The sequence below is a fragment of the Andrena cerasifolii genome, chromosome 8, assembly GCF_050908995.1.
Source record: "Andrena cerasifolii isolate SP2316 chromosome 8, iyAndCera1_principal, whole genome shotgun sequence".
NCBI classification, from domain to species: Eukaryota; Metazoa; Arthropoda; class Insecta; order Hymenoptera; family Andrenidae; genus Andrena; species Andrena cerasifolii.
Genome location: NC_135125.1, coordinates 8,985,902 through 8,998,025, shown reverse-complemented (window position 1 = coordinate 8,998,025; position 12,124 = coordinate 8,985,902). Strand labels below are relative to the sequence as shown.

The 12,124-nt window shown below is 45.8% G+C and overlaps 2 protein-coding genes across 5 annotated transcripts; one reads left to right on the top strand and one right to left on the bottom strand.

Moving 5' to 3' along the window:
- Window positions 1-61: 61 nt before the first annotated feature.
- On the bottom strand, window positions 62-4,674 carry Sirt6 (sirtuin 6). 3 transcript variants are annotated; one of them, XR_013086158.1, is made up of 8 exons: window positions 4,025-4,674; window positions 3,747-3,874; window positions 2,885-3,003; window positions 2,685-2,808; window positions 2,442-2,615; window positions 1,866-1,989; window positions 1,146-1,787; window positions 62-1,115 (listed from the first exon to the last, which is right to left on the bottom strand). XR_013086158.1 is itself a non-coding variant. In XM_076817691.1 (7 exons), exons 1-7 carry the CDS (start codon window positions 4,088-4,090, stop codon window positions 1,299-1,301), a joined length of 1,224 nt encoding a protein of 407 aa, XP_076673806.1. In that variant the 5' UTR covers window positions 4,091-4,439; the 3' UTR covers window positions 1,127-1,298. The 3 variants fall into 3 exon arrangements, 1 of the variants encoding a protein (XP_076673806.1); XR_013086157.1 differs by having other exon boundaries at window positions 62-1,107; XM_076817691.1 differs by lacking the exon at window positions 62-1,115 and having other exon boundaries at window positions 1,127-1,787; window positions 4,025-4,439.
- A 406-nt stretch (window positions 4,675-5,080) lies between these two features.
- Window positions 5,081-12,083, top strand: LOC143371963 (beta-1,3-galactosyltransferase 5). 2 transcript variants are annotated; one of them, XM_076817695.1, is made up of 3 exons: window positions 5,081-5,738; window positions 9,490-10,076; window positions 10,190-12,083. In XM_076817695.1, the coding sequence occupies exons 2-3, from the start codon at window positions 9,524-9,526 to the stop codon at window positions 10,702-10,704; spliced, it is 1,068 nt and encodes a 355-aa protein (XP_076673810.1). In that variant the 5' UTR covers window positions 5,081-5,738; window positions 9,490-9,523; the 3' UTR covers window positions 10,705-12,083. The 2 variants fall into 2 exon arrangements, with proteins under 2 accessions (XP_076673810.1, XP_076673809.1); XM_076817694.1 differs by having other exon boundaries at window positions 5,082-5,738; window positions 9,486-10,076.
- The last annotated feature ends 41 nt before the right edge of the window (window positions 12,084-12,124 follow it).

Here is a 12,124-nt window from a genome sequence, read left to right as displayed (position 1 = left end):
TTCGGATGGGAAACAAGTGATGGAAAAGGGGGGGGGGCAATGAAATCGAACGGGGAGGGGACCCTTTCCACAGTTTTATTTCCCGTCGAATATTATAATATTTCACTAATAGTAACGTCCAGTAAATAATGTGTCAATTAAAGTAATAAATTATTGAGGAGCAACCAAGCGCGTATCCGCTATGTACATATAAATATTACACATCTCACTAATCTGCGCTCTACTGATAAAACGCTGCCGACGAAATGGCGTCGAATGCCGATATAAGAAAGACTCGCTTGCGTTCCTTCCTTTACCCTTTGTCGTTTGAAATCCTTGCACCTCAATGGCATGACATATACATGCGTGTATATTGTCAAGGGGTAAAACCTGGCGGAAAGCGTTCTCATGATTATACAAACGTGTGCGTTTAACGAGAGACACTTAACTATCAAATGGACCAAACAACATCGACGCTCGTTACGGAGCTCTCTATTAAAAGATTTTAATATTAAACGTTCGAAGTAGCAACGTTATAGTGTTAAAACATCATTATGCATGCTTCCTTAACCCTTTCGGTGGCGTGTGGAGCGCGTACGGTAAACGCCCATGTGCGGTTGGTCGATACGGTTAACGGGTCTATAGTCAACGATTTCCGCACGGGAGAGAGAGGGGGAAGGGTTGCGTCGGGGGTCTTGACACCGAAAGGGTTAATCGCCGCGCGGACTACCAAACAATGTACCAGAAGATTTTTGGTCGCGTTCGAAGGAGACACGAACGTTTTACGTGATATATCGATGGAACAAATATCAATTCGCAAATCATCTTAAGTACTTAACGTTAGTGCGTACGGTAGCGGAGGAGAAACGCGGTGCATGCATCGTGTATGTGCGTAGATCGGAAGTATGATACACGTTACTCACTGAAAAACTACGTACGTTAAGAACCGCGCTCGAGTAATGAGAAAGCGGGACAGAACATGGAAGCGTTCACGAAAATCACTACTACACATATGTACACGTATTGCAGCGTTTCCTTGACGATAAAAGCAGCCTGCCGTTGATAAACTTATTCTACGGTCCCCACCCCCTCTGTTTTTTCTCTCTCTCTCTCTCGCTCTCTCTCTTTCTCTCGCTCTCTCGCTCTCTCTCTCTCTCTCTCTCGACGGTCTCGTACAAACAGATCGTTATAGAACTTTCTTTTAGGCATTCTTCACATACAGATAACACCCATCCTATATGCACTCGTGAATAGATTTAACGTAGAGTGGGATTAATAGGAGCATTAGGTCGCTGGGATCACCATGCGGTGAAATCATGCTACAGTATGTCGTTCACTGGTAAACCGGTGTCCTGTTGAGTCACGTCGCCCGCGGAGAACCCGAACGGCTCCATGTCCTTCGTGCCGTCCTCGATTTTCACCGGGTTACTGCTCACATCGCCCGCCACCGCGTTGCCGCAGACGGTGTTCGACGGGTCCTCCAGCGCGTCCTCCGTCTTTATCTCCTCCTTCATCATGAACGCCTGCTTCTTCGGCTTCGTCTCCCGCTTGGTGTCCGTCCTCTCCCTCTCGTACATGAACGTTTTCCGTTTCCTTTTCATCGGTTTACATACCTTCTTGTACAGCACGTTCATCTCTTTCACCCGACTGGTCGGTATTGTCCAGTCCATCTCCTTGGATGTTGTGTCTGAGTTGCGCGTCGGGTCCATTGTACTCTCGTACTCGGGGATCTCCAAGCCCAGCTTCTTCATCACGCTGCTCATTATCGCGTCCACGTTACCGTGGATTATCAGGTCCGCCTTTTTGTCCTAGAGTCACGATTTTTTTTTTTTTTATCAAACGTTAGGGTTTCGTTAATCAAGTATGGGATACTGGTGTTGCCTTACGTGTTTCGTGGGTTGTAGATTGCATATGACGAGGCGACCGCCGTACTTCTTGGTGTACAGGGGCAAATTACCGCTCGGAATAATCTGTAGCGTTGTCCCAAGGCATATGCTTAAATCCGCGACACTGTGAACGTATTGATCCATACAGTTTCACGGCCGACATTTGCAAGGGAAATGTAAATGAAATAATTTGTCAACTGAAACCTGAGAAAAATTTGGACAGTTTCCCAAAATTCTTTTGCATACTTGCGCGGACACAGAGCACCGAAATTTTTAAACATCTAACATGTACTTGAACAACCATGAAACGCACGTTAGGCACTCTTCCTTTCATCTGTTCGCAAAAAATACCAAGTTTTTAGTCAGCAAAAGATTGTTTGCGCGGAAACGCGTTGTTACATTTAAACACGTAAATCACTCCTCTCGTTAGACTACGTTTCTATCAATCTCTCGACAGACACGAGACTTCGTACAGTGCCTTAAGATTTCCATCATATGTGCGCCACAATGTAGAACAAAATCAACTTCACGAACGAGTTAACAGTTTTATGATCGCGCAAGCGATCTCGGAATTACCTCGAGTGCAGGTCGGACAGCGTCAGATCACTGTCTGGCAAGTTGTGCTCCCAATCGAGGATGGTGTCGTGCATGCGTCCGCGGCATGGCCGACCGCCGATCTGTTCGGATCTACAGACAGTGTCGAGCGACTTCTTGCCCACGCTCTTAGTTGCGAAGTTCCGAATGAATTGCCTAAAAAGCCATTTTCTCGTTGCAGGCCCGTTCCCTTGAAATTCCAATGTATTGATAACCGATACCAACCTGCCGCATTTATCGCACTGCTCCGTGAACATGTTTCCGTGCAACTCCGCGAGGTGTTGTCTCTGCAAGCCCGATCGGAGGTGTAACCCATCAATGTTCTGACTTATTATAAACTTAATTCTTTCTACAAGGAGAAAATCAACATACAGTTATATTGCTCTCAATGCCTGGTCGCTTTACAGCGGCACAATCATACTCACTAGCATCTACCAATTTTTTCAATGCCATGTGTGTCTTTGTGGGTACTGCTTCGTCAAAGGAAATATTCATCGTAGGCTTCAAACCTTTCTGCTCCAATGTCCACACTCCATTTGTGCCTCTGGCAAACCGAAATATAGATAGTGCAAATCAGGAGTGCGTTTAATTTAAAAAGTGGTAGGGCCAGAGAAAAACCATAGGCAATGATACACGTGTCTGGTACTCAGAACTTCCAATGAACTGATTTTGATTCATCAGTGCAATTCTCATTGCATATCTCTAACTCCCAATTCCAGTAGAATCTCTATTATTCAAACCTCTTTATCATTTTTTTTATCGTGTACACAAAAATATACATTGAACGAAAGAAAATAATCTGCTGCAATTTAGTGTGAACAGAATCCATGATCCAGTAAACAGAAGCCTGCAGCACTTCCTTATCCAAACATGTTACACTCCCTTATCTGTTTAGATAAGACAGGCTCCAGAATAGTTAACAATATTATATTGCATAATGTCATTTGTTTCCATTCGAATCTGTTTATTTTACACTAATTAGGGAAGCAAGCGCTCGATATCTAACATCAGTTGATCAACATTTCGGCAGGGCATCATTATCGCCATTGTCGCCCGCGCAACAATGGTGGACGCGTTGCACAAAGGGATTTCTCTCGTTTCTCCTTCGCGGCTCCCTGTTCCCGCTTGATTAATTTAAAAGAATTGACCGGTGGCGCTTTCAAAGCGCACGGACAGATCATCGCGGTCGTCCTGGCGATGCAGGTGGAGGGGGAAGCGTGATGGGTGGGGGGGTCGTGCATAAAAGTAGGGTGGGGATTCGAGCAAAAAATTACAAACGATAATCACCGAAAATCCGGAATGCCAGCAGCAGTGCTGATTCCGGCACCAGTGTGAACGACTACGTGCCGTGCCGCCTGGATCCATTCGGCTAGAAGGCCGCACTTGAGTCGTAGCGCCTCGACGCTGTCGTATCTCTAAAAACAAAGTAGCAAGACCGATTAAAACAAAAAAGAACACAGCTGAGAAACATAGGGGGTCAATGTTAAAGAGTCGCGAACAGCCGACTCCCGCCAAACGGGCGATCGGGAACTAATGCACTTCTTTTTTTTTCTTCTTCTCGTTACCTCCTCCAGACCCAGCACTCCTTTGTTTTCGTAGTGCGACAGCCCGTCCGCGTAGCTGCATGACATTTTGCTGGGGCGCTAGACCGCTCGAAAGTTCGCACCCCGAAAACAGCTCGCGACAGTCGCTCCGATTCCTTCCTTTCCTTTCCCTTCTTCTTTTTTTTTTGCTCCTCTCTTTTCTTCCCCCCCGTTTTCGCACGTTACAGCGCAGAAACTACCATCTCGGGGACGATATTAAGCGGGGCGCCCCATGTGCCGTCCCGACCGCACGTAAACAATTTGTAAGTTAATGACCGCGCGTGCCGTGTTATGTTTATACGCTACGAATGACGATAAGTGATAGGAAACTCGAGATCCACCGAGAACGCATTCTCTGTTTTACAGACCGCACTGCCATGCAATGGAACATGGCACTTGTGAACAGAAAGAAGATAATAAACGTGCCGCGCGTGCGCGCTGCGCTGCCCCACTCGGCAGCACGACGGTTGCGGCGTCGCGGGCGCACGAGTCTCTCGCGTCCATTCAATTCATGCCGCGGTCAAACAGCGCCGCGAGCAGCTTCCATTCGCGACTACGAACCTCCTCCGCGGCACATTCGAAATCCTGCCCCTCCATTCTTCGCGAACAGCCCCGAACACTCGGAAAGCGCGCGCTCTCGTTCGCCACGCTTTCACCTTTTTATCGATCCCCCCCCGTGCAAAGTTTCAAATTTCAACGCAACTCGTACGTTGATTCTGAAGAGCACGTGACCGTGTATCATTATCCTCTCCTTGAACTCTCAAGTCTCGGTATTATATTTTATCAATATTTTATATACTCGTTTTTGCGTGTCGCGTGATACGAAATGCGTGAAGCTTTTTACTTCGAGACTTACGATATACCGATGGATGAAAACATACGTACAAATAAGGTTGGGGAAATAAATTCACAAAGTATATAATCGAAGAGATATATTTGTAATATAAGATATGTACAAGGAATATTGAGCTACCATTCCCTTAAATTAGAATTAATTAGTATTAGAATTAAAAGATCAATATATGAAAGAATGTTTATACCATTTCACAGTTTAAACTTCGTGTTAGTTCATATGTAAGCGGTAGATCTCAACGCAATCGAGTGTGCGTTCGAAAATTCCGCCCAGCTCGCACTATGCGGTGGGCGACTGAAGAGGGCGATCGATTGGGCGTTACTTGGTTGCCAAGGGGGAGGATGGGTAGGCACACCACGACTCCACTTAATTCAAGACTGAATCGGACTTTGCCCAAGGCGGCCACCGCTTTTCCCTGCGGCATCGCCTCTTAGCGATTTTTTCTAGACATGGTTCGAGGCGTCCCGTGGCGCATCTGTGGCGTCCCGATCGCGCGAAGGCGCACGATTGAACACAAACAAATAAATAGGAGAAGATGAGGGGTGTCAGGAAAAAAAAGAAAGAAAGCTGCTGAACACCTCGTTGAACACTACCCGTCGTCGAATTTCCGCGGCGCCTCCTCGCCCACTCTGGATTTGTAACTTTCTACCAGCCGGTCCCGTGATATGCGGGCGTCCGTCAACAAGCCGCTGGTCCGACATAACCTCTAATCCGCGTGCGACAGTAGTACCTTTCGGCGGCGTCGTGGCTTTAAATGTCAGCTGTACCGAATGTGCCAGAAGGGATATCCACCACCTGCGCGGATGCTTAGAAGCTTGCGGAACTTTTCGCCGCACGTAAGTTGTGAGTATCGCCTCTTTCCTTTATTTCCTTCGTCTCTCTTATGTTTTTCTTTCGAACACCGTCGATTCTCAACGAACGACCGCCCACTGCAACACTCTGCTTTCTTTCTTTTCCTCTTGCATTTCTTACGAGGTTTAGCTCCCGCTTCGGTGCGTCATCTCCGTACTCTTATTTATGCAAACGCAGAGGAAGAATCGCGAACCTTCGGTAACATATGTTTTTCGAAATATTTAGTTAGCTAATTTGGGAATGATTTCTCCTGATTATCACGACGATTCTTCTGTTTAATTGCAAACGAGTAGTTGCATTTGTCAGCGGAATAAGTTTGAAGCTTACGGCACTGATGGACTGCGACCGAGGAAGTTTCTGAACCTTGGGAGTATACACTGTTTACTTAATTATTTAGCAGCGGCTTTAGAACAGCTAGCGTATTAGCAAAGTGCTTTGGAACTTTATTGTAAAAAATGTAAGGCTCACTGTCGATTCTAGAACGTTTCCTTCCTTATAAGCGGAATAAGAGAACACTGTTGAGAGTAATGTTACGGTGGCCTTTTAGTGGAACTAGTGTGGAAATAGTTGACTTCGAATTACCTTGGAATTGCCGAAAGTGAAAGTTTCATTATATAAATTTCCGACGCCGCTTTCCAATTGCTGTGTGGTTCAGTGTGATTAATTTCTGATTACAAAAGGAATCTTATATGTCTCTCTTACTAGAATTGTTAAAACCACGATCCAAATCTTTATTGTGATTTATCGTATTGTGAAATATCTTCCGCTAAGAAGTCGAATGAGGGAGAGTCATATCAAGTAATTAACATTATCAGGCATTTAATGCCTCCATTGCAGAAAACTCATCCAGTTGGCAAAATGGTGTCACTGAATTTTAAACGCGCAAAAGATTATCATGTTCCTTCTGCCACGCTTAAATTATTACAACGCTCGTTAATTCGACTTAACGAAAGCTTTTATGATGCACCAACAGAAAGTCTGAGTTCTGTGTAACGTGATTGTGATTGAAAGCAATGGAGGCTGCACAAACTATATACGTACACACCTTTCATAATCTTTAACCACTACTTATTCTCCACTGTTTTTCTAACAGTTCCAAAGTGCACTTGCAAAACGTATTCTTCTCACATCGAACGGTAGACGTTAAGAAAATCGTTACGTCCATTAATCAGCAGATGGGCGTAAACAAACGTACGTCTTTACACGTTTGCGCGACCGTAAAAACTGACCACAGCGTCTCGACTAGCGATATCCACTTGCGCTGCTAATAAAACCTTGCGTGATTTTCGATAACCCGGACTCGATAAGGACCCCGTTTCCCGGCCCCTTCCGCTGGCCGTTGCGATAAGGAATTTTATAACAGCAGAGAAGAAGGATGATTGAACAGCAGATATAAAAACTCTTCGAACTGTATATTTAAAAGTCCAAAAATATGAAGAGGGGATCATAACATTCGACGATTCTGAATTCCATCACATTCTCATACATCTGCATATGTAATTTCCTCAGATAAATCTGACCGACAATATTGTTCTATATGATAAGACACACGCGGGAACGGGATTAGATACTCGTAAAGGAAGTGATTTACCAATGGATACTAGTAAAACGAATTTCCTACAATTGATCAAATCCATTTCAAGGTGACTACGTGCTTTTTTAGTCGACGACCTTAAAATAGTGCAAGGTCAGCAGAATTAGTCCAAGCTCAGCAACCGTGGACGACCAAAGGAAGTCGGAAATAATTTAGAGAAACGAGAACGAAAGTGTTCATTGCTCGATTCTTTATTTACGAATATTCGAGTTCGTCGAATCCAGTGTACCTTTCGTACTGTAACGATGCAAGTATAGACCCAACGTGACCTTAAAACGATCTTAAAATACAAATTAGGCACACTTGTATCTAACCGAAAATTCTTGTCTTTCCCTTTTTAAGGTGACCTTGCAACGTTCGTGAAGCGTACTGCACCTCGCGAGAGGGCTGCACAAGCCACTATTAAGCTGGCATTTTTCATCAAGTTAATTGTCATCGATTATCGGCTGCGGTGACCTTGGAAAAAGCACGATGCCGTTATCGCACGTGGCGGACAGGGTTCTAACGCTTCCAAGCGTTGATCCCTTTTTTATTAAGTCCATGCTTGAGATTATAAGCTTGCTTATCCGAAGATTGGACAGATCGTATCTATTGATACGTTTGTTCATGAAATCGTGAAGGCTCTCTTATCAAACATTCCGTTGATGCTTCTAAAATGTACTCGGTAGGGATGCATGGTCACGTTAGATCCAGATCGGATTTAATACACTCCGGGCGCGTTCGCGTTCGATTAGTCACGATCCTGTTTCCACGAGGAAATTAGGCTGTTCGTTAAGCGTTTTGCCGTCATTAATACCCGTCAAGGCGGTGCGGCATTGGCTGAAGGTGGCTAGATAATCGGCAATCTGCCGGGAATGTACTTTCGCTCGGGGTGATACGACATAGTAGCTCATCGAGGACCTCGTTGCAATTGCAACCGGTGAGAAGACTAATCAGATTATTTCTGCACCGGGGTAATCAGCATCCTCGACTCGCCAGACGACACTAAGCGAGCTATTCGGGTCGCTGACGAATATTCGCTCCCTTTAAATCGGATACACCGTTTGATTCGCCGCCTACTGTCTGGCATTTCTACTATCTACCGCCTACTGGAACTCTGATTAACCAGAGAATAGAACGTAAATGCTCGAGGTCGAGTTTCAGTCGTATCGAGATCGTCGCAGAACCTTAAAAAAGTGTAGAACTCTCTCAGACCTCGTGCATCCGCGTTTCCACTTACGGGATTAAAACGAAGTTAGTCGAAAGATACCTCTTTGCTCGCAGAGTGGCCGATGATCACGTTTCCACGTGGCAAGTAGACGACTACGCTGTTGCGTAGGGAAATAAGGCGATTTTATCGAATGCACTAGAGTTTGTCTTGCAACGGAAAATACCAACTGCTCGTTGCCAAAGACAGCATTAGACGCATTTGTCAGGACTCGAAGGCCTTCTTCTGTCAGTATCTTAAGTGGGGCAATGTTCGGCAGTGATTCCCAATCAATCAGATTCTTATTCACCGAGTATCAAGAGTGACAAATACGTTTGCCGAACCGATAGCCGAATGCTGTTCCAGAGTGAAAGGTTGAATCATTTCTGTACGACTTACCTCCACGTGACAACGTTGAGCTGCCTGAACCTTGAAAGGATCGCGAAGGATCTAGCCGAAGAGTGGGGCAGGCTGCGTAGTAGTTATAGTACTTTCTGGTTAGAGGATAGTGGGGAACCCCAGAGGCACTGCATCGCTAGGAAAAGAAAAAGAAATTCGCGTCCACAGCTAATGCTATTTGTGCAGTGCCCGATCTAGCTCTTTCGCCGCTCTGGGCGAAAATGATTTTTGCCGCGCTTTATATTTAATTATACATGATTATTTTAAAATATAACTTCTGACAGTGAGAGAAATTTTTTTTCTATTTCTTGAATGACAAAAGCCTTTTGTAAAGATCTTTAATATAGGTACGCACCTGTACCTAGTATAGTCATAATTATTGTGGGTAATTTAAAAACAATCGATACTAAATTCAAACACGCATCATCTACTTTGTTTACCGCTTTTTTAAATAGCTTTACTTTTTTCTTCTATTGGCTCTTATCGATTCTAATTTTCTCATTTCACCATTTTTGCCGCCCCGTACTTGTCTAACGCACCTGTACTTGTTTCTTTCCAGCCAGGCTGAAACGCGTATGATGAAAGGGGCTCGTTAGTATGCTGGATAAGCGGCGGCTTCATGCCTCCGGTTCGCCATGCACCCTGATTTTTGTGGTCGCCTTGGCGCTGACTGGATGTCTCTCGTTCTGGCTGCACATCGACGGCTCAAGCTCCCTGGCGCCGTACAGCAACGGCGTCACGGGCCCCGGATACCTGCTCATACTCCCCGGGAACGCGACGCCACCCCCGCAGCCGTACACGCTGAACGAGCTCCCGTTCGGTGACAAATCCACCCTGATCGACATCAAGGACTTTCGCTTCACCATCAACCACGACCCGTGCAACCGTACGCAACTGTTGCTGCTGATGCTGGTCCACTCCGCGCCCGAGAACTTCCTCAAGAGGAACGTGGTCAGGGAGACCTGGGGCCAACGGTCGCCGGACGTGACGCTCCTCTTCCTCGTCGGCTCGTCCGCGGAGCACCAGGCCCGGCTGGAGGAGGAGAGTAGGAAATACAATGATCTGATACAGGGCAACTTTCTCGATGCCTACAGGAACATGACTTACAAGCATGTGATGGCGTTGAAATGGGCTACGTATCATTGTCCAAGTAAGGGGGATATCGATCGTGCATATATTTCACTCGAGATCGCTGAACTCAGGAACCGTGGCTTCCTGGTTAATCGGAACCATAGAATAATCCTCCCCTCTTGACTGTTGCAGGTGCCAAATATATACTAAAGTTAGACGATGACGTTTTTGTTCATATACCCGCGATGCTGGATTTCTTGACGCGCGACCTGTCGCCGTGGGGCGCCAGGCGGTTAATACTCTGCGACCTTCTCTTCGTGGGCACCGTGAAGAGATCGTGGCGCTCGAAGTGGAGGGTCTCCCCCCAGGAATATCCTGGGAGGCATTATCCAGTGTACTGTGCTGGATGGGCCATACTCTACTCCCCCGATAGCGTGTTCCTTTTGTATCGGGAGGCTCAGAGGGAACCGTACTTCTGGATCGACGATGTCCACGTGACCGGGACGCTAGCTAGGAAAGTAAATTTAACGCAAACCTCTCTGCATTACCTGGTGCTAACCAACGAGAACATGCAGGACCTGCTGTCCAATCCCGGTTCTCGGAGGGAGTTTCTCTTCGGTCCGCCGAATCTGTCCGAGAATGAAATCAGAGCCTTACAGAGTCTGGTCACTAAACCACGGCCTAGCAGCGAAAGCCTATTGAACTGACCGTATCTCGTCTCTCCGACGGGGACTCTGATGTCTAATCATTCTTAGCTTTCTAACCCCTCTGCAGAATTCTAATCGTTTGTAATATATATTAATTTCGTCGTGAGGGCTCAGTTCTTTGCACACAATGTCTCAGTATTCTATTATTAGAGTGGATACTCCATGTCGAATCGGAAGTCTCTCTTTTCGTTTTTCAATTGTACTTAAAGGTCCCGCGATCCGATGTAGAGCGCATTTCGGTTGGCACATTTTGTCTATAATTGTGATTCCTTGCAACCGTGCGATTTATGTGTTTAACATTAAGTTAATTTTAGAGATTCGGGTTGTTCTAACAATGCGTGTAGTGCTCGCGATATTTAACACCTCCGTAGGGGAAGGTTTCTTCTGTGAATCGAGCGCCACGCGATGAAAGTAAACCGGTATGGTGATTAACGTGGAAAGAAGGCGGGTTTAGGAGAGACATTTATAAATATAACGCTATATCGAAATTTATGATAGTAGATTGTTATATGAGAATCTCGACGGGTCAAATTAACATTTGTTATGCAGCAATAAGCGCTGTGCGCGGCTGGTTAGGTGTCCAGCGGGACGGCGCGGGGGGCAAGAGGGATACTCTTCGCAACGACAATCGGACTCGCCTTCCTTCCGCTTGCCATCTTCTCAGCCGCGCGCGGTACATCTCTCCCATCCCCCCGTTCCCCTGAAATCAAGGGTCCATTCGCAGTTAGGAAGGTTAACGGGAACTCTTGAGCCGTTCCTCGTGCGAGCTCGATGAAAGAATTCGATATTTCGAGTTCCTTGGTACGCTCGGTATACGAGGCGAGCATGGATCTAAGCGCACTTCGTCTCTACGATTCTCAGATTTATTGTCAATGCAATACCTCAGTACACGTACATCGTAATTAAGTATTTATACATCCACTTCTCTTCTGTTACTTTTCTTTTAGTAATCGTTTAATAATCTCTTGGGTAAAAGTCTGGGATACAACGAATACGATCCGCAAGCGAGTCTCACGAATCCCTCTGCAATAGCGAGTACGCGTGGGGAGGATTTTGTACGTACCACGCTCCGCCGTCGCATACAAATAGCAATACGTAAATCCCGACTCGATCTGGTGTACACAGCTCGTAGCATACACGGTACAATTGGTAGCTATTAGTTAGCGAGATGTGTCTTCTCTCTGTCGTTACCTGCGACGCGAAACGATCTGGCAGTTTTGTACTTATTTATTTTATTTATATCGGGTAATAGCAATTCTGCATCGCGCTGTACGAAACGGAACATTTCTCCAACTGTATTACCGAACGTGTCCACATAGTGTAACGATGCGATATAATCTTTGTGATGAAGTAAAGTACTTGCGTATAATTTCAATAAACCACGGATTCTTTCAATTCAACATTAATCTGCGGATCCCTT